Source organism: Cavia porcellus, unplaced genomic scaffold, assembly GCF_034190915.1.
Source record: "Cavia porcellus strain 051 isolate PalLab524CR breed Dunkin Hartley unplaced genomic scaffold, mCavPor4.1 scaffold_33, whole genome shotgun sequence".
Taxonomy (NCBI): domain Eukaryota; kingdom Metazoa; phylum Chordata; class Mammalia; order Rodentia; family Caviidae; genus Cavia; species Cavia porcellus.
The window spans coordinates 21,682,526-21,705,425 of NW_026947516.1; the positions used below are offsets into that span (position 1 = coordinate 21,682,526).

Below are 22,900 nucleotides of genomic sequence, written 5' to 3' on the forward strand. Positions count from 1 at the left end.
ATTTTGCAACTTGGTAAGATCCTGTCTCAAAATAAAAATGCCAGGGTTATAGCTCAGTGGCATAAGCACCTGCTCAGCAAGCACAAGGTCCTGAGTTTGATTTCCAGCAACAGCAGCAATAAAATTAATATTAATTAAAAACATAAAAGGCTGGGGAATATAACTCCATTTCAAGGCCTTGGGTTACAGCCCCAATACTAAAAAAAAAGATTGCAGAAATCATTTTGTCTTTAAGGATTGGAGTAGGGATGATTGAGAAAACATAAAGTGTTGTTTGCTAAAAAGGACGTGAAGAAATATATTAAACTCAAGCAACTGGTAGGGGGTGGTATACAGGGGACACTGTTACAAAGATCTTTGTTATCTTTGTTATCTTCTTCCAGAAGAAAAATTCCCTGTGCTGTCTTTATGAGCTGCTATGAGCACTGATTGCTGAACCTAGACGGCACATAATAGCACAACTCAGCAAGAGTGGGCCAGCTCCTTCAAGATCTCTGCAAAATACCTCTAGATAGCATCCATACTTGCCAGGTGAATGAACTAGTTAAGGACTGACAGCCTCAGGCAGCCACTCTGGATCCAAGGGCTCAACTAAATTAACACTGGACTGAGAAACCTGGAGTAAGACACATCACAGTGGGAAATCACAGTGGGAGGCCACTGTAGAGGTCACTTGCCCAGCAGCATATTAGCTCATTATACCCTAACATCATCAGCTTTTGCTCTCCAGTGAACCATGCAAGCACTAGGGGATTGTACTTCATATGTGTGTGCCCTATCATGACATTGCCTTAGCCCTAGAAGATATTCAGGTCATCTTCAATTTACTGATCAGAGTTGTTCAGGGCCTAGGTAAAAAAGATTAATAAAGAACTAACAAAGGAGGCCACTTGGCTACCTAAAGTAGATCCTTCTGGTTAACGGGATTTGCTTTAGCTGCTAAGTCCAGGATTCTTAAAGGGCATAAGTGAGATCAATATTATAGGTTGGTATCATCCTGCTGTTTGGGGTCTTACCTGTAATTCTTCTGTAAAGAAACTTCGACAGTGTGTCATGGGGGTGGACAGTGCAGGAAAGGAGTTAAAAATAGGAAACGTCACTACTGTCCTCAGAAGGGACTATATACAAGGTTGGCCCTTGGCCAGCATCTAGGGACTCCAATTTTGGCAGGCTTATCACTGTTAACTGACAAGTGGCTCACTGTGCCTAAAAACAATATGAATACCTGGTGTGCTGAATACCTGGTTTCATCCTGCAAGTCTGGAGTTTGGGTATGTGCTCAGTGAGGGCAGCATGACTAGTCCATAGTAAAAACTGTCGGTACTGAGTCTCTAAAAGGGGTCCCTTGTTTGGCAACATTTCACACATGCTGTCATAATTCACTAATGGAAGAAATGAGTCCCACATGACACCCCTAGAAGGACTCGGCAAACTTGTGCCTCACCTCCCCTGGACTTCATCCTCCTTGCTGATTTGGTTGTCTATCTTTTCAATGTAATAAGTCAAAGATGAGCGTGCCTAGAGGCTAAGTCCTCTTAGTAAATCACAGATCCTAGGCTTAGCCTTAAGGATCCATGAAACATTCCTCATTCTCAAAATGTAGATACTTCCTATTTGCCAAATATTTTTTGTCTGAGATAGGATTAATATATCATCAAATTCTCCATTAAAGAAGTGTCCAAATGAATGTTTTTAGTATACTTACAAGATTGTACAACTATAGTCACAGTCTAATTCCAAAACATTTTCAAAGAAACCTTTATTCACTAAGCAGCCATCCCTCTTTCTTCCTTCAGCTAATACTTGATAAGCATTAATCTACTTTTTATTTCTATGGATTGCCTATTGTGAATATTTCATATAAGAAGAATCATAATTTGTAGTTTTTTGTATGTGCCTTCCTTAACTAAGCATAATGTTTTTGAGGTTCATCCATCTTGCAGCACCATCAGTATTCCATTCCTTTTTATAGCTGAATAGTATTCAACTTTACAGATATACCATATTTTGTTTATCTACTCACTAGGTGATGGACATTTGAATTGCTTCCATTTTGTGGCTACTATGAATAATGTTGCAAAAAATTTGTAGACTAGTGTTTGTGTAAATATATGCTTTTAATTTCCTTGGTTTTATAACTAGGGCAATAATTACTGAATCATGTAACTTCATGCTTAACATTTTTAAGGAACCCCCAGCCTGTATTCCAGAAAGATGCACTTCTTTTACATCCTCACCAGCAATATGTGATTGGTCCAATTTCTACATATTTTCAATCAACATGTGTTATTTTCCCTCTTAAACGGTTTTAGCTGTGCTAGTGGGTGGGAAGTGGTAGCCTATTGTGATTTTGAGTTGTATTTCCCTTATGAGTAGTGATGATGAATGAGCATCTTGTATCATGACTATGGGCTTTTTCTATATTTTCTTTATAGAAATACAACTATTTGGAAGCAGCTACAACTAGGTAGGCATGTAACGTCATTTACAGGTTATTTCACTGAATACTCTATATTGGGAATGGATACCCGATGCTGCTCTTCTGCAAATAAAAGAACACCAGTAACTCAATAACTCTATATGAATTATTAACTTTGATAAGATGGTTTGATAACTTCGATATGATGGTTTGATAGTCTGGTCCAGTGTTCGTCAGACTTTAATGTTCAAATTAGGTGAGGTCTGAGAACCAGCCCTCCTACAAAGCTCCCAGACGATGCTACTTTGTGCCAATCATTGTGCTACCTTATTTACACCATCATCTCATTTAATCCTCATGATAATTTAAAACAACTCCATTTTATAGATGAGCAAACAGGCTTAGAGAAGTTAATTCACTTACCTAAAATACTAAGAGCTGGTGAGTACCAGAACTGGTTATAGGACCCCAAGATACTATGGTCTACAGGCTACTTTGCCAAACCATCTCTAAAGAAAAGTCTAGTAACCACCACAGTTCGTCAAGTGGATTTTTTTCTCTAATGTACATGCTCTCAGTAATTACATAATTTACTTACCTCTGTGACACTTAAATTTTGCCACAGCAAAACACTGGTGGATTAAAATTGTTACTAACCATTGAAGACACTTCACAAAGCCAGCAAATGGGAAGCAAAATACAAAAATTCAGGAATAAATCTCAGGTTGACCAACATCACTTTAGGGATTTTTTCCTCAGTGTCACCAGCTTGGCCTCTTTTACCTGAGTCACTGGCCTGCTCAGAGAATATGAATGTACTTCTGCTTCTGGCTAAAGAAGCCTGTGTGGGTGTCAACAGTCGCATAACAAGAAAGCTTTCCGTGGGACTAAGGTGTGTGCGATGAGCTGAGGGATGGAATCAAATAAAAAGTTTTAAAAGCAAAATTAAAATAAAACAAAATAAAATGCTTAAACAACACAGTACATGATGCAAATTAATTTCTGGGTGACTGAACAAATATAGAAAATAAAAATATTCTAACAAAAATGGTTTTGTAGCTTGCCATCATCAAATGAAACAAATAGTGGACCATTTAGAATTTGGGAGAGGGTGCATTAATTCTTTTGGTTGTGCCAGAATTCATTCACTATGTTATATATAGTGACCTGCCTCACTCAAGAGAATTAGTCCACCTCCCAAGGTGTTAGCATGGACTCATTTACTCACCAAGTAGCTCTAACATTGAAAAAAAGGACTATACCTCTAAAAATTCATTTTAGATTCTCTGTTAAGAAGTATTTAATGACATTGATTTTTAAAAATAAAATTTCATCCTATCATAGTTTAAAATAGGTCCTTTCATACTTTTCCCTGTAAATAAGGGAAAAACAAAACAAAAACTAAAATAATAACAGCCAACTGACTATTGGCCTAATGAAAGATAACAAGATTCATAATCTAAAATTAAATGACTAAAATATTTTGATAGAAACGTATTTATATACCAATGAACACAAGAATTATTTTCTATTCTTTGGATGCTTATTGACTAATGAATGGTTTGGGGATTAAACTTTCGTAATTTATAATCTACAAGCAGAAAATTCAGTTTTCCAGAATATATAGTAACATACATTACATGCTTACATATTACACAATGCAAAAAACTGATTTAACATCAATCTGGAACCATAAGAATTAATGAAAACATATAGATTACATTCAGTAATGGAACAGCTACATAAAGATGGTGTAGATCTTTTCTTGTTTAACTCTTGATTCCTTCCACGTTCCTGGAATTTTCCCACAAACTGCAGCATTCTGACACTTACAGGGACTCTGACACACATGCTATGCCTCTAAGATGAAGGGGGAGATCAATGCCAGAGAACAACTAGGAAGAAATATCAGTCCCTTCCAAGTCACAAAAATCTTCCTGCTGAGCCCTTGGGGATGACTTGACATGGTAAATAGTCTATTGGCATCTGACTCCTTCAGTGTTTCAGCGATGCATTAAAATATACATTTATCACATGGAGAGTCTCCCTTCCTTAACCTTCATACTGTGAAAGGTATAAATTCAGGATTCCAATGACTCCTCTGAGCCTTCATTAAAATACGGATAGCATTAAATCTATGCAGATTCTAGAACCTGCATGTGTCCTATATGTCATCTTCCAACTCAAAACAATACCTGAAAAGACTGTTTATCTTTTCCTCTTTTAGGGGTCTTGTATTACTTCTGTGTATCTGTTCTCATCTATGAAATGGACAGGTCTATAAGCCATGTAGGACTACAGAAACCTGCATTTTTTCACAAATCAAGTCTCCCACGTAACTCTGACTCATCAGTTTTGCTCCTTCTGGCTAATCAATTGCATCCCATCATTGATAGACAAGTGTTTTCTTTCAACTCCTAAATATGTACTGTAAAAAGGCAGTTTTTTTCAGACTGGGAGAAATTGATTCCTGTCCCTATTCAACAACAACTTGCATCTAGGGCAGTGGTGGTAAACCTATGGCACATGTGCCACAGGAGGCTATTTGTTTCACTGAAAGCTCTAAAAGGTTTGCCATCAATGATCTAGGGTAAGGCCACTCTTCACAGTACCATTAGCAAGGCCATGCAGTATCTACATTCAGATCATAAGGGTAGGACAGTGATGCATTTACAGAAAGCTCAAGAAGGTGCTCTTGAGAAGGCCAATGTTAAAATGCCCACACCAGAAAAAAGCACACTGGATAGTATCAGGTTCGAAAGTTTAGGCATCAGCTGAGAAGATAATGAGATTCATTATAACGCCCATTCTCGTTGACTTTTATCTACTTTTGAAGACCTACAATGTCTCCAATGTTTTGGTTTTGTCGGTTTTGTTCTTTACTATTTTGTTCAATTGTATTATAACTAATGATATAGGCAATTCTATTAGAGATAGCGGGAGGCATTATGGTAATCATTGTTGATCACCTTGTATTATGTTTTTATATTATCTATTATGTCCACCCTTTTGACTTGACCGATTCTGTTCTGTTATGTCTCATTTGGTTTTACTCTCTTCCAAAAAAGCAATAAGAACCGTGGGAGCAATGAAACCCAAAATGTGTAATAGTCATTGTACAAAAGAGAGGAAAAGAAAGTGCTCTAAACTATATAACTGCATGTATATTTAAGTGTATAAGATAGAAAATGATATCACAGAGTTTTATTGGATCATTGAACAGAACTGTTTGCAGTATCATCGTTGGAATGTCCACTCTACAAGCTTTAATTTTGTGACTTGAACAATTATTTCTAAGATGCCAATATGTAATCCATTAACTAGTGATTTCCTACTGTTCATTTTTTTCTTCTGCAAATCTGTATAACTTGTACCCTTTCACTTTTTTAAAATTTTCTCCTTAAATTTAAAAAAAAAAAAAAAAAAAAAAAAAAGCACACTGGAAAGACCAAGTTAACATGTTCACTTGCCTCGGTCTGGAGAATAGGATATTGCCACAGTAGATGAAGACAGGCGCTTACTCATAGGAGGCTCTCGCTGCTTTGGCAAATTCATGGTTGATGTTGAAAGTTTGTCACCTGCTACCGAGAAATGCATTAAAGACACTGGTATTCAACCACTGTAGACCAAGAAACACATATCCCAAAGTCTCTTTCCTGTCCTCATCCACATACCTCTTATACTGCTGTGGCACAGTACACTGTGCTTCCATTATGTTTGTATCTCCTTATCCTAATCTAGAAATGTCCAGGCTACAGCAGCCATTGGCCTGAAATATTTTTATTGTGTTCTTCTTTTAAACTTCAAATATTCAACCATATTCAAATTTTCAATTAAATCTATGCTAATTCCATATAATTATCTTGTGTTCAGGGATTTTTAAAGGTATTAACATACACAAAACCAAAATCAACCTGGATCCAGAGACAAATTCCTACTGAAAACAATCTATGCTCTGATCGAAATTGTGTGTGGTGAAACTGAACTTTTCTGGAATGTTATCTGTGACTGAGGTTGGAGAAAAATGTAATTTGTATTTCATCTTTTTTTTTCTTTGTTTGTTTTTTGTCTTTTTAAAACAGGATCTCACTATGCAGTTCAAGCTGGTCTTGAACTCACTTTGTGGCCCAGGTTGTCCTCAAACTCGAAGTGTTTGCCTCAGATCCCCTAGTGCTGGGATTACAGGTGTGTGCTTAAAATGAAATTTGTAAAGCAAGGAGCTGTATTTAAAGTGAAATAACCTTTAGCAATTGGTTTTCTTATTCTCATTAAGAGATGGAGTCAAAGTGGCCCTTCACAAATGCTTTAGTGGGTTAAGGTTTTAACATGTAACTCTAGGTTTCACATTCTCATATTCCAGTCGTTATTTCAAGTGTTTTCTAAATTAAATCATTGTGGCCAAAACAAAGAATCAAACTTATCAGTGAGGTTTTCAAAAGCTAACTCTTTTGCTCATCCTGTTTTCAAATGACAGAACTGTCATGTCTGATAATTTGTGTTGACCAAAAGGCATTTTTAAAGTTAAATTCAAAGTCTAATAAATTTGGATTGGAGATATGTCAAACATTTAAACTTGAAATGATGTTCCAATAGTTCCAGTTTAAAATTTTTCACTATTTTAAAACTGCCTTAATGTTCTGGGAATACATGTAACCATTAAAAATGACATAAAACCATATATATGTGTGGATATACATTTTCTCTTTTGCCTAGGCTTTGCTATTAGTATGGCACTGATCTTTAGAAATTCAGTATTTTGTTTGCAATGAGCTGTTTTATTATTAATTTTGATTCTGACAATATTCTATTAAGAATATTTTATCTTTACTACTGAGATTTTTGGCATCCACTTAAATTATGTGTCCAGGTCAGGTATCAAGCTCACATTATCAAAGCCCCAGGTACTGATTTCCAGTTAATGATTAATCTACTTTATTTGTACCCCTCTGTAAGGAAAGGCCACTGCCCACACCATTAGGTAGTAACTCAACTTGTGCAGCAAAATCTGTGCACTACCAATAAAAATATTCATTGTCAATGGAATGCCAAAAACCAAGGACATTTGTTCCTACTGCAAAAATGATCTTTCATATTGCTGGTAAATGTTGCATCCCCTTTCTGTCTTGTTTTATTTTTGCCAGGGCTGAATTTCTAAAGTTGTTATTAAATGGGAAATTTTTACTAGTTTTATTCTTGACCTAGACCATAAGAATTTTCCATGTTTGAATCCACAACAGCATTTCAGACAAACACAAAGCTTAGCACAAAGCTAAGTAATTTCTATATGGATTTTCAGTGTTAATGCAGATAAACTCCCTACCACTTTCTCTCAGACATTTTCCCCCAGAATCCAATCACATTAACACTAAGCCCAAGTATTGCATTCAAAACTCTGTATGAATTTGTTCAGAAGTGTTTGAAATGCACTACTACTAAATGCTTAAAACAGATGATTAATGAGATTGCTAAAAATCTACATGCACAAGAGCACTGACAAAGATTTGGAAGGTAGAATGTAGTGAGCTGAAGATGAAATGCTTCCAGCACATTAAAATATGACACGCAGAGCTGTATGATGACAGAGGAACAAAGGAATATGAGCATGTCATTTACATCTCTAGAAAAAAGTTATAACAAATCAGACCAAGAAATCAATTGTGAAAGTGCCTGAAACAGACATGGTGATGGAAGGTGATCCAAACAATTACCACAAAATGCTATGGCACAGTGATACTTAGATATACCATTGGTGGACTCAGCAGCAGCGGAAGTGGTCCCTGCATCCGGAGGGACGGTGCTGGTTGCTAAACCTAAAGGGGGTGGGGTATTTTCTGATTCACCTATACAGCAAAAAATCAGAGCAAAGAGAGGTAAAATAAAAAAGTCTCACTTTGTTATTGTATTCGAGTTTCTACTTAAGAAATTAGAAAAGTAACAAATGGGTCACTGACTTCTCAAAAAACAACAAAAAAAAATTAAAGTATGTTCGTTGACAAAAGGTTGAAAATACAATCCAGCAAAGTGAAGAACTATACTATGTTTTCTTTCAGAAAGCAAATTACACAACTCCTGCATTAATGGAATGCTGAGAACTGAAGTGACACTGAAATAGTGTGACACTGAAAAGAGGGAAAGTCACCTTGAGACTAATGATCCATATATTAAACATTAGAAAATTTAAAGATGCGTATGAACTAGATAATGGAATAAGTCACTTTGAAACAAAATAGAAAGAGCAACAAAAATTCAGCCCTTCTTAGAGACAATAGCTGTTCTGCCTTTCCCAGTCACAGTCACATCTGGAACAATGACTGAGCCTCCTGCATTTTCCTTTCTCTGAAATCAGATTACTCTGGACCTTCCCGCTGAGTTTGGCTAACCAGGTTTTGCATTGATTTTCTTTGCCTTTCTTTTGCTCTCAAAGCTCAGTTATATCAACTGCTGCCTGCCAACAAGAATGCCCACCTCCCCTTCAGGAGAAGTATGTCGATAGAAAGCTAAGCTGATTCAAACATGACCTCTGAAAAGGGTACCTATAAGGCTATGCTCAGAATCCCCAATATCCTCCATACACCCTGCTGTGTCCATGGCCCCCACGCCGGGGCCCTGCAAAGAAGGGACAGTCCTTTACTCACCATCACGTCCTCCAGTCCCTGCAGCCAGTGATGCTCCCCAGGAACACTTCTTCTTCAGCTCCAGCTGCTGCGTGCGCTCCAGGGACCTGCGCATCATGGCCTCTAGCCGTTCCTGCCCAATTCATGCAAAGCGCTGGTGTCAACAGAGGATGTGATCAATCACCCAGCTCCACTGCACTACTCCCTTGGTGCTCTCTGGGTGAGTCACCAAATGGGGATTTCTGGGCTCAGCATTCCAAACCCAGGCGCTGTCACACCAGCCAGGTTCTTGGTGGGTGGAGAATAAACACTGCAGCTAGGCAAGTGCTGGCTCTGCTCTCCAACCAAAGGCTGTATTCTGCCCTCCAGGGAGAAACTGCTGTGTGCCACCCCTTGATTTAAGAATAATGCCCCAAAAGCATTAACTCCTTGAAGCCTGCCTCAAGCCCCATTTTGTTCTATCCTGCAGAAGGACTGAGAGTTTGGCTTCACGATCAACTGCAGTATTTCTAATTTTAAGGATAAAACTATCTGCTTTTAGAAAATTTAAATTAAGTTGTAATTTTTGTTTTTATATCCTTAAATATAGTGTTTTAAGGTCTTATATAGCTTTGAGATGTATTTTACAAAGCCCTATTTTCACCTTAAAACTTCTTAAAGGAGAATCAATTATTCTACATTACAACATTTTTCTACAAAAATACTCTAGGGATAATAATGCATAGTTCAACCTTTAAAAGAGACAAGAACACACACACTTCAAGCCACAAAATAAAGCATTCATGCATTCCCAGAATTAGGGAAGTTTGGGGTAAGGGAAGGAATAAGCAATTTTTAACTACAAAAGAAAAACAACCAGCAAGCTTCTTTCTTAAAAGAAGAGAAGCACTCTCCTATAATAAAAAAGCTTACTTTCATGAAGCTGTCCTTGACACTGGAGTGAGGGCAGTCTAATTCTGTACCCCCTACCGCCTCAATGACACTGCAAATACTAGCTCCTCTCCCTGCCTCCACCCTAGAAGGACCAAAACATTAAACCCAATTTGGATGTGTTTCGGCAACTGGGCTAAATATTTTCTGACTCTACATCATAAAGATACATGCTATTTTCTCACTGTCGAATAAAACAGAATCATACAAAAATAATTAAGGACAGTACAACTTGAGTAACCATGACTTAAACATCAGAAAAGGGCTCCTTTATTTCACTTACTGGAAACACACAAAAGCTACTCAGCAGGTACCTGGATTTATCCCTTTTGTCTGCACCGGAGAGATGAGATTTTTTTGTGCAAATTTCAGCCTTCTCTGTATAACACTTTGCTAACTTTTGCTGGGAGACTCTCCAGGGACCTTTAAGCAGAGAGGAGGATATATTTTTCCTCCTGAAAGATTCCTGTTTATACTTGTTATAAATTATAGTTTAGTTTGGGGCCAGCAAATCAATGATCATGAGTATGCATTTCTGGCCTGTTCTATCTATCTTCATGACCCCCTGTCACTAAATTCTGATACCAAACACTGGCGGTCTGCCAGATAAAAACTGGGGCTTGGAAGGGAACAGATTCTCCTCTACCACTTGATGCCAGAAATTAGGGTCACCTGAGATGAGCTGAATGGCATTTCATTATATGATTTTAACATAAAGTATTTAACCAATGACCTAAATTAAGCATTGGAACATTTCACCCTAGGATGAATTGAGCTTTGGATGGTTTATGGTAGATTTCCTATATGCCAGACAAACATCACAAGATAGTACCTTATCAGATCAATGGAACAGAATAGAGGATGCAGAAACAACCTCAAGCAATTCAATTCTTTGACCTTTCACAAAGGGGCTAAAACACACTGGAGGAAAGACAGCTTGTTTATGGTGCTGGAAGAACTGGCTATCTACAAACACAAGATTGACTCTATATCCATAGCTCTAATAATGCACTAAACTAAAATCAAAATGAATCAGAGAACTAAATGCTAAAAGAGAAACACTCAAGTTGGAGGATAAAATAAGTAGAACTCTTAAAATCACAGGCATAGGTAAGTTCTTTCTGAACACAAACACAGGTCACAGGAAATAGTGCCAAAAATCAACAAACAGGATCATATCAAATTAAACAGTTTCTGTTCAATAAAAGAAACAACCACAAAGTGAAAAGAAAAAACTACAGAGTGGGAGAAATTTTGCTAGCAACTCTTCAAGCAGGACTATTATCTAGAGTATATAAAAGACTCAAAAATTAGAACCCCAAAATAAAGACCCAATTTAAGAAATGGGCAAGTGAAATGAATAGACACTTCACAGAAGAGATACAAATGACCAATAAATACAGGAAGAAAGCTCAACATCATTATCCATTAGAATAAAGCAAATTAACACTGAGATTCCATCTTACCCAAGAAACATGGCCATCATTAAGAAATCAAATAACACATGTTGGCAAGGCTCCAGGGGAAAAAAGAATCCTTCTACATTTTTGGTGACAGTGTAAACTAGTACAACCACTATAGAAATCAATATGGAGTGTCCTAAAAAAACTAAAATTAGAAATTCCATTTAATCCAGCTATTATTCTTCTAGGTATCTTCTTGAAAGTCTTACAGACATCATGTTATAGTGATAGATGCATACCCATGTTTATAGCAGCATTATTCAAAATAGCTAAATATTAGAAGTGAATAAAGAAAATGTGGTATTTATATACAACTGAGTACCACTTTGACATAAAGATAAGCTTGAATTATTTGTAAGAAATGGGATGCATCTTGAGACCATAATGTTATATGAAACAAATTAAACACACAAGCTTAAATATCACATGGTTTCTCTTATATGAGAAATCCAAAGTACAAATAAAGAGCAAAATAAAAGAGAAATAGTAAGAAGTAGGGAGACAGACCTTTCTCCCATGGGAAAGGGAACAAGAGATGGAGGGAGGGGACAGAGAGAGGAGGAAAATGTAATTAATATGTGTTCGGTACACGTACCAACTCCACACAAAGAATGTAAACATTATGTATTGCATACGTGTACTAATAAAAAAGAAAAATGATAGTCCCTCATTTAGCAGAGGCCCAGTAAGAACAAAAACCTGAATCTCACTGAGAAGTCTATCAATGAACAGCTGCCTAGGGGACAAAGACATAATTACATGGTAATAATGATCACCTAAAGCAGACCTACCCCTGGACTGTTTGATTACCTTAAAAAAACAAAAACTGCCCATGGGATCCACCCTCAATCCACTGAGCTGCTCCAAATTCCACCACTGGAGATTTGATACTTTGGACTTTGAATAGGTTTATGAAAATGTAGGTACACACACACACACACACACACACACACACACACACACACACCCCGCCCAGAGAAAGACACAGGTAGTATGAAGAAAACAGGTAGTTACCAAATTCTAGAAGAAGGGGACTTCTGGAACCCAAGGAAGTCAAAATGGGGTGACTTCAACATTCCAAAAACAAAATTTTTTCATTGTGCCCTTGTCCTACACCGGTAGGTATTACCTGATGTTTGTACTTTCTGTTCCTTCATGTAATGAAATGTAAAGAATCCCTAGATCTGTAGTCAAGAGGTAAGGATGCAAATCCTACCTTTACCTATCACATTTTAGCCCTGTGACCCTGAGTTAATTATTTTGCATTCTCAGGCTTTAATTTCCTCACTTATAAAATGATGATATTACCTAAATTATCAGATACATAACTCTAATTCTACAAAGTTAATAGCCTAGAACCTGAGGTGATAAGTTCTTTACCAATGGCTAACTGCCTCTGATTTTGAAGTGAAGGATAATTAAGAGGACAGTTTATAACAGTGGTTCTCAAATTTGAGTGTGGATACTATGGAACTGCCTTTAGGATTTGTTAAAACACAGACTGTTGGGATTTATCACCAGGGTTTTGAGTAAATCCAGGGTGAAGCCTGCTGAGAATTTGCATTTCTAATGAGTTTCCAGGTGCTGATGGTACTGGAGCCATACTGTGAGAGTCACTGGTTAGAGGAAAGGCTGAGCATGAGAAAGCAAAGAAAAGAAACTGTCGCATCAGAAAAACAGTATTAATAAATATTAGGACTGCATACTTCAGTTCCTGCCAAATTTTCAAACTCCTGAGTATCATCTGATGATCAACAGAGGATGGGAAAGATAAAGACAAATTTTTGTCCCTAGAATATCTTTTTACTGGGTGGGACTTAGGAAGGAAGTGATAAGGAAGGTTTTACTCTTGACCCTTTGTGCTCTGGCTCTAGATCTCACTTAAAGAACCTGGAGAATCACGATCAAGATGAGCCACTGAGCTGGCCAAGCAGTACAAAAGTCCTCTAGCTGACAAGGCCCAGACATTGTTACCCAGACATCAGTGTTTGGCAGGAGGTGGAGTTTGTCTTTTCCACCACTTTTACTATATGGGAATGACATTGCAGGTATGAGCTTCCAAGCGTTCTCAGCAGGGCTCTAAAGGGGACCTTTTCCTTCAGAAAAAGACCTCTACATCTGGCCAAGTGGTCAGCATGCTGCTTCACCCAGCTAAAGGCCACCGAGAGCAATCAGCCTTCAGCTGAGTAAAGTTTTCTTTAGGTGAATTCAGAAATTTGTTTGATACCCAAGTTGGTGACTTTTGTTAGCTATCAAGCAATGACAGTATAAACAGTTTAAATGCATTAAACTAATTTAAATAAATGAAGCTACTCTTTTAAAGAGACTTTTCTTGGTTATTTTTAACACAAGAACACAGAGTGGCCTTCTCTAAATCTCACCTTCTAGGGCCACTAGTCAGGAAGCTACATTCCCAAATGGAGAATGGATTGTCAGCCATAAATTAGGCAACAGGAGCTTGTTCCAACAGATGATTCTGAAATTCTGTAGCATGTGACCATTGTAAGAACCCATCTCAAGGAGAAGGTGACCTCCAGCAAGATAATTACTTCAATGTCACTGTTTCAAGTGGATACTGAACTCCTTCATCCCCAGGATGGGCTTGACACTAGCCACCACTACTGTCAATCCTTGAGAGCCTTGGGAATGAGACTTCTTTGCCTTGCAGATGAAGGAACGTCATGTCAGATGTTTTTGGTCCTGATGCAGCTGTCTTCAGTGGTTTCACTTCTAGATAATTTTGTATTTTCTTCTGTCCTTTCTTGTATCTCTAATGCAGTGTTTATGGGAGGGATGTGATGAGATACCAAACCACTTCTGCCTTGGCACATATGTGAAGAGATACCAAAAATGTCTTCATGACAACCATAGGGACATGAAGCGAGAGCAGGACAGGGTGAAGGGTCAACAGGTCTCATAGGATCTCCCGAGTATCAGACCTAGAGAGGTAGGACTTGGGCAATGACAACAATTTCCAACAAGCTAGAGAACAAAATAAGACGCACAAGATAAACAATCTTCCCACTGAAGCTTTTTCCTGGTTGACAGTGACAAAAAGTACTTAAATCTGACACTAAGAAGAGAACCAAGAATCTCCAAGGTCAGGCACTGAGCATGAAGTAGCCCTGGCAAGCTCTCCAAGAACCATGTGAGTGCTGAGGGATTTCTTTGGAGAGGGGCTTCTGCAGTGCACTCACACCTCCCTAAAGATCAACCAGGAAAATGCACTAACACCAATGTGGTTAACTGGCTGGTTTGGAGGTGGCAAGTCCCTAAGCTACATCTTGGTCTCCTGGGGCACTGAGGTTGGGAGCAGGTGGCAGAGGAAGATTGTTTTGTATCCTTTGGTTACTACACAATCTTGGGAAGCCCAACTTTCAACCAAATTATGCCCTTCCCTGTCCTGCTGTGCCATGCCATGTCTAGAAAGAAGAAAAAAGCAAGCTCAGTTTGTGTTAATACCAACAAGGCTAAGGCAGCATACCCACCCCTGGTTTGCCATATTAGGGGGGCAAGAAAGCATAGAAGCAAATAGAAAATTATCTGGAAGTAAAACCACCCAGGATTCAGCTGCAGTAGGACCATCTGGCATCACATTTCCTCATTTGCAAGAAGAGTGGTCTGATTGCTTAGTTTAACATGCCTCCAGACTTAATGTTCTATAATGGAAAATTATACACAGCAATTATCTCAGAAGTGGACCCTTGTGACATGGCAGGATGTGTCCGAGTGTTAGAAGCATCTAATGTGGCACTTTATAGTACTGTTTCCTGGAAGCAGTAGTGACAAACTTTCTCCTGAATCAGCAATTTCACAAGATGTCAAGAATCAAAATGGAGAGGGCAGGAAGGACGGGAACAAGTTTAAGTTATTAAGAAATGGAGTATGGGAAGAAAACGATGAGTCCAGTGACTCATGAGAAATACACAGGCTGAGAAAAGAGAAATCTGCCCTAAGTTACTGAATCAGCTCTCACACTGTGATTATTTTTAAAAAAAATAGTCTATAGGCTCTGTGTCACAATCACTTCTAGGTAGCTTCCTCTTAACCTTGCTTCAGTCAAGGTCAGCTGAAGTAACTGGAGGAAACCTTCCATTTCTGAGTGACTACTCTGTGCTAGGTTCTTTGCTAAGCATTTCTGCGAAAGTCACCTCCTTTAATTCCTGTAAGCATCTCTGTTTTGGGGCTCAGGAGACAAGATAGTGGGATTATGTGACTTGCCCCTGGTACCACCTGCTTAGGGGTAGAAACAGGATTTTAACTGAGAGCAGATGAAGTCACAGCTAGCAATAATAAGCTATGGCTAAGAGCCTTGCTTAGACCTTAATTCATTAAAAGGGACAAAAAATAGCCATAAACAGTTGTTTTGTAGACAAAGATTGGTCAAATTGTGTGTGTTTATGTGAATGTTCATGTGTGTGTTTTAAATTAAAAAAGAGGAAGGGATAAATATATACAATACTAAACATTCGGAGATCTTACAAAATTTATACAAAAGTCTTTATATCCTATAGTGCTAGAGATTAACAAATGGCTATATTGTTCATAATAAAAGATGAGTCATTATATCTTATGAATAAAAAATGATTATTACCTGATACAAAGCTATGCTTACATCCTTAAAATATACTTAAGAAAATCTATAACCCAAATATGCTTTCTAAATACATTCTTTAATTTTGTATTAAAGTATTCCATAGGGATAATTGCATTTCACTTCTTTTTTTAAAGGTAACTGGAAAGAAAGGATGATTAAAGCAAGGAACTACATTAATATTTAAGTATACTAGCATCTTTGTATTTTAAGTAGACTAATCTTGGAGCAGTGAATAACAGTATCATGTTATTCTCAACCTCACAGCTTATACTCCATCCTTGTATCTGCCCTGGCAGTAGAGATTTGTGCTGTAACATTCAGGTCTGTATTGCCCAGCCTCTATCCCCAATCCCCTGTGAGCCTTACTTTAGTCAGAAAAGATTATGTCTAGAAAGTACCTTGGAGAGCACCAAAATCTAACTACTCACTGCAGAGACAACCAAATTAAGTTCCAGGGAAGCCAACCAACTTGCTCCATCGTACAGCAAAGTAGCATCTGAGTTAAAAGGCAAAGTCTTTTTTCCTATGCCAGTGGTACTTTCTCCTGGACTGTCAATGTTGAAAGGAGGCATGGTGAGCAGGTCTCTCCTGTACTCCTGAAATGGGCAGGCTGTCTACAAATGCTAAGCACCATGCTGAGCTAGCTGGAATTGGGAGAGGCTCCTAGGACCTCACCTCTTCCTCCCGGAGTTTCTGTTTCCTCTTCTCTTCCACAGCAGCCCTCTTCTGGTCCTCCCGCTGCCGCTGTTCTTCCAGTTTTCGCCAACGCTCCTCAATTTGCTTTTCATACTGAAGCTTGGCTCTTTTCTGTTTCTCCAGAATCTGCTTTTCCCGTGCAGCTGGAAAGGGAAAGTGGAATAGAGGTGTTCTCCCAGAGCACTACATATGGTTTAGTTTAAGACCAAAAACACAGAAGAGTGGAGACCAAACAGAGTCAGGTGAGATCCTAGGATGCAGTGATTGAGATCAAGTACTGTGGAACCTCTTACACTAGCTGGGTGACCCTGGGCATATTAAACATGTAGTAGCTCTACCTTGGTTTCCTCCTCTGTAAAGTCGGGGATAGTCATGTTTACTGTAACACAACACAGTGAACTAAATAAGGTAATGCACATAAAGTACACACACACCAAGTAACCCTACATACAGGAGCTAGGACTATCACTACTATTGTGAAGTCAAACTTTGTATTCAAACTATACATCAACTTGAGAAATTGTAGGTTTAAGAAGACATTTTTTCTAAAGCATGTTAACAGTGCATGCACCAAGCATCAGAAACTGACATGGATAAAGGGTTAAAATACATTACTAAGACTGAATATTCCACTAAGACATTTACTAAGAGGCCTTTAATTACACATTACAAAAGGTTCCCTGGAGGAGATGCCACCTTAGCTGCTCACTAGGTGCCAAGCAAAGATCTGAAAGCACCTTGTTTTTTCTTGATACAATGCACAATCATTACCTACCTACCTCATGGCATCCTTGGAGAACACTCTGTAGTATTTATATGTCTATGTCCTTTCTTCATTGGGCCATCCCATTCTAAAACGATTTAAGTGCTGATTTTCTCAGTTCTCCCAAGGATGGTCCTTCTAGATGCTCAAAATGGAAGCTGAGTGAGTGCACACAGCAGAAACCTAAAGGTATCAGGACTTCCCAAGGTCTCATTTGCTGCACCATCATGTCTGCAGCCCCTACCATAATCGCTACAAGACAGCATCAGGGTTTGCTAAGTAAGTGAACTGTTCAGCAAATTACGCAATGTTTGTTAACATGCCAGTAGTCCTGTCGTCAGTTTACTCTCAATTCTTCATTTTAAACTAGTAATTTTCCTAGTTCTCTTCCTATTCATTCACAGATTTCTAAGGACATATAGAAGATACTGCCCCATATCTCCACTTTCTTGGGCCCAAACAGCCAAAGTGTACAACTTACCCAGACATTTTTCTCTTTCTTCTCGTCTCTCTTTGGCTAGTCTTTGCCTCTCATCTGATTTTAAAAACCCATCCATACCTACAGAAGAGAAAACATGATGATATTTAGTTTTTTACCCTGTCTCTATTTGCTGAGCACTAGAGGCAATTGGGCATACATCCTGGGTCTGGCTACCCACATGTCAACCATTGCTGTCACTTATCTAAAAGAAATCCAATCTATCACTCCCCACATATGCAGCCAGGCCCCAACAGCTGAAGGGCAACAGCCAAGGCTCCCACATGCATCTACAAAGTGATATAGAGCTTTCTTGTCCTCTGACCCCAGGCCTGACCCTGGAGGAATCAGAAAGTATAATAAGTGACAGAGAGGCCTGGTAGTATGCAGAGAAACTTGCCAGGCCTCTTCTAGAGTTCCCAGGCCTGAGACAGGGCCATTTGGGGGAGAATAAAAACACAAAAGTGGATGTGATTTTCAATATAGTCTATTATACAGATAGTGAACATTTTACTTTCTCAAAGGAACCATCTGCTGAAGGACACACACAAGCTTTCAGGAGAGGGGCTCTTTGGGGCGCCTGTGACATTCAACACTTACATTTGATTTAAGTTCTGCCAAGTTTGTGCTGATGTCAATTTAGTACCTCAGAACCAAAGGACAAAGGCTATAACATGATCCTGTTCATTTGTCATTCAAATATCCACAACAAATAAGAGAACAAATGACAGCTCTCCCAGAAATGTCCAGGACATATCTCTGGAGCCATGCATTTATACTTAACCCTAATGGGCTTTCTAAATTAAAGACTAAATGGATCCCTACAGTTGTTTTAAAGCTAGAAATAGGGCTGGGGATTTAGCTCAGTGGCATAAGCACCTGCCTTGCAACGCATGGTACTGAGTTCAATCCCCAGCACCAAAAAATTTTTAAAAATTAAAAAATTAAATAAAAATAAAACTAGAAATAATGTACTGCATTCTGTTACAACTTGCTGTTCATGAGTATTAGCTACATAATGCTGAAGCACATCCTTCGAAAGAAATCGGCTTTAGTGCTAGTAAACTACGTTCACATTCCCAGTGCCTGGGCCTTCCTCTCTGGGTGCATCATACTGGCTTCACAGGATTCCTTGCTGCCATGGCAACCTGTGGTCTTTCTAGGGAGGATCTTGCCAGCTAGTATCCAGGAGACCCAAAAGCCTGGCCTGCGGTACAGGCAGTGGGAATGTGGATAGTGGATGATGTGACTCTGAATTATCATGATTCCCCCCACAGGTTTCTGGCTTTATAGGCTGAATTATGTCCTAGGGATACTAATGCTCAAGAGAAAAGTACTGGAAAATCAACCTTGGACTACAAGCACCATCCTCCATGCTTCTTCAGCCAATTCATAATTATTTTGAGGCCACTGACAACATGAATTTAAAGGCCGATTACTCAGCTCATTCGAGGTCCCCCATAAGCTAACTCTAAACTCTCTTCCCAACTTGACAGCACCACTGGCCTTTCTCCCACATACCCTCTGTCTTGCACTACCCCTTCTTCCATGCCTCCTTTACCTCCTGTTAAAACCCCACAGTTCTCCAGAACTATGATATCCAGTGCCGCTATACAGTTTATTAAACCTGTATTTGATTTTTCCTTTCCTGCACAAATAACTGTAACTCAGTCTCCCCTGGTAGGCCCCAGAGCCATGTGTGACTGACATACCCTCGGGGCTGATCGGCTCCAGCTTTACAGACTCTTCCCCGGTAGTTCCGAGATATACCCACAATGCTCCAAAGGTGGGCATGAAGTTAATGGCAGGGGAACAGGGAGCAAAAAATCAGGTTTTAACTACCTTGATCTCAAGACTTTCATTATTAAGAATTTGTTCTGTGTGAAAAACTACTAAAGAAAAGCCTGGGGCTCCTGAACAGGTGCTTCCCTCAGCACCCACACCAACTAAACTGCCCTTGCCACTTTCTCGGCAGTAAACGGTCTGCCCCAGATCTAAGGTAACCCTGAGAACTTCTGAGAGTGCTCTTCAAACAAAAAAGCAAAGAAAAACAGAGAAGAAAAAGGGCCAAACACATCAAACTGCCCACATCACCTTAAAGTTTTATAAACAGGCTGGTTGTTCCATGGACACACACAGTCTTACGCTGCCCCCTTGTGGGCACATTCACGAGTCACACCTTCAAATCATTTCCACTCCTGAAAAATCTTCATTATCATGCTTTTATAGTCATCACCACCAGCACAAGAGAGGTGATAAGCAGTTACTATGGACCAAGTGCACTGCTCAAATTTACCAGGCCCAACTACCTATGATGGTAAATGTACTAGTATAATCCTCTCCCTGTAAGTGCAGAAACAGGCACAGAGAGGTTAATTAACTTCCCAGGTTGGAAGTAGAAAAAGATTCCAAATAAGAACTTGGCTCTAAAACGCACACTCTTAATTACTGCCTTGCAAATGTCATACCTTTATCTTAGCACTGTGACTCAGTGATGTACAGAGGGAACAAACTCTATCCTGGTACCAAGGGTGAGCTTGCAAATCTGTGGAGCAGAAGTGTGAGTCTAACCCATTAGAGATGTGGTTGTGAGTCAAGCTCTGCTGGGTACAGATAGATATGACAACTGTTCAAGTTAAGATAGTTAGGTTTCCTCCTCAAACGGATCACTGGTTCAATGAAAATGTATGTTCAGCAATATTTTAGACACTGATACTGGGTGGGGAATGGGGGTAGCCAGAGGACCCTGAGGACATCTGTAGGCCTCTCTTCACTTCAGGTTTGCCACACTGCAGTGGGGTAGAGTGACTCAAACAGGATGATGGGGGTTACCTGAAATCTCTGTGCTGTCCATTTGGCAGCCACAAGCCACATATGGCTTTCGGAATTTAAAATAAAGTAAGAACAACTTCACTTCCTCAGTCACAATGCACATATTTCAGCACTAAACAGCCACATGTGGCTGGTGGCTATTTGAACTGCATAGAGCTGAATGAAATGCCTAGCAGTTCACCCCTGTCATTCTCCCCCTTCATGGTTAGCTGTTCTGAGGCAGATGTGGAAAATGAAAATCTGACTTCAGTCAGAGTTTGTTTTTTTGGGGGGGGGGTAAGGTTGAGGTGGGGCATCCTCCCTTACTCTATACAGTATGTGTCAAGCAGATAGTTTAACAGCATCTCAAAGAGAAGAGCCATATAATTAACCCACATATCTAGCTTTGACCCTCTATCAATCCCCCAGAGGCTGCTGAAAAGCATTCTAGGCTCATTCCAAGGCAAGGAGGGATGAAGCGCAAACCAGATGGCATGGACTTGATCAGTTGTTACCTCTACCACAACATAGCCAGATTTAAGCTAGCAGAACTCTGGCAGATTATCATGAACACCAACACCAGGAGATGTCTTTTAAAGACATAACATAATCATGTGTGGATATGGAATTGAGTTCTAAAAGATGTGCAGCCTAAAATTTGAGTTTTAATTTTCCTGCCCAAGCATTCTTTATCCCACATGCCTTACATGTGTACATTTACTGGTTTACTCTTTATTTAAACCAGGACCCAATTTTACCTTTAAACCTCATGAAAACAGGTAAGAGAACAGATTCCTGCTAGCCAGGGGTTGAGGAATCAGGGGCAGAAGTGGGTACCTATAAAAGACATCCTGAGAAGTCTCTATAGTAATGGAAATGTCCTCAATCTTGCCTATATCAACTGCAACACCTTGGATGTGATACTACTGCAAGGTTTTGTAAGATACTACCATGGAAGGAAAGTAGGTATACAGTACATGGGATTTACTGGTAGTATTTTGTTTTGTTTTTGAGATAGAATCTTGTCATATATTCCAGATTGGCCTTGAACCTATTATGTAACCCAGGATGGCCTGTAATTTGTGGTCTTGTCTTAGCTGCTCTAGTGTTGGGATTACATGTACAGACCACCATGCCTGGTTCTCTGTACTATTTCTTGTGCCTACATGCAAATCAACAATGACCTCAAAATACCAAAGATTAATTATATAGAAAACAACTTTGGCCCAAGGTGAAAGCTCTTGGAGGGACCAAAAGACAAAAAGGGATTAGGGGAGACTCTAGCTGAGGGCCCCTCATGTCAAAGTCATCACTACCCTACTGTTGATGCAATCATGTTTCCCAGGATAACAGCATTCAGGTAAATGTACACCTCTGGTACAGAAGCCTTTTCCTAGGCAACTCATCATTATGGGAAATTAAAAACAGGGATTCTGAGTAGCCAAACAACAATTTTATGTTAACAGAACTATATAATTTCTTATACTTTACTGATTTGCTCTTGGTTGGAGTAACTTCCTGTTATCCTTGGGCTGCAGCACATTTTTTAAAAACTAATTTTAAAATGAATTTTATTAGCCCGAATCACTTTATTAGAATATTAATGAGCTGATATTAGTCAATTATTTATAGCAGTGGTAAGAACCATTATTATTTTTCCACGTAATCTAGGTTTTTTTATTTTAAAGAGAACAAAAGAAAACAGAATGAAACAAAGCAAATCAGAACAGGAAAATGCAAGCAACATACCACTTCACAACAAAACAACTGGACATCAACAGTAGCTAACATCATGTCTCATTTCTTTGAAACAGTTGAGCATACCTTCACACACAATAATATCAAACACAACAATATAGTAAAAAAATTCAAAAGAATGAAAGCATTACAGGACTTCAAAACCAACAGGAAATGAACAATGGCTGCTGTAATACCACATTTTGCTCAAAAATTTGTCTATAACATCACACTTAATAAAATCAAATAAAGCATAACAGGATACAACCAATCAAAACAGAAGAACAAAAGCATGGTAGGTCTTCAAAACAAGATGATAGTAAATCAGCAATACCTACTATAATGTCTTGTTTTATTCAAAATAGCGTTCATACCATCTCACATAATAAAAT

The 22,900-nt window shown here is 38.9% G+C and overlaps 1 protein-coding gene across 10 annotated transcripts in view; it reads right to left on the reverse strand.

Annotated features, from left to right (window-relative positions):
• The window catches only part of Map7d2 (MAP7 domain containing 2), a 135,879-nt gene that overhangs the window by 55,374 nt on the left and 57,605 nt on the right, over window positions 1-22,900 (reverse strand). For 3 of the 10 annotated variants that reach the window (XM_063243089.1, XM_063243094.1, XM_063243095.1), the window contains 6 exons: window positions 17,964-18,041; window positions 16,699-16,862; window positions 9,055-9,166; window positions 8,164-8,259; window positions 5,890-6,000; window positions 3,203-3,325 (listed from right to left, as the gene is read on the reverse strand). In XM_063243089.1, the coding sequence (XP_063099159.1) occupies window positions 3,203-3,325; window positions 5,890-6,000; window positions 8,164-8,259; window positions 9,055-9,166; window positions 16,699-16,862; window positions 17,964-18,041 (684 nt within the window). The remainder of the gene's footprint in view (window positions 1-3,202; window positions 3,326-5,889; window positions 6,001-8,163; window positions 8,260-9,054; window positions 9,167-16,698; window positions 16,863-17,963; window positions 18,042-22,900) is intronic. The other 7 variants (XM_063243091.1, XM_063243093.1, XM_063243092.1 and 4 more) reach the window with 7 other exon arrangements.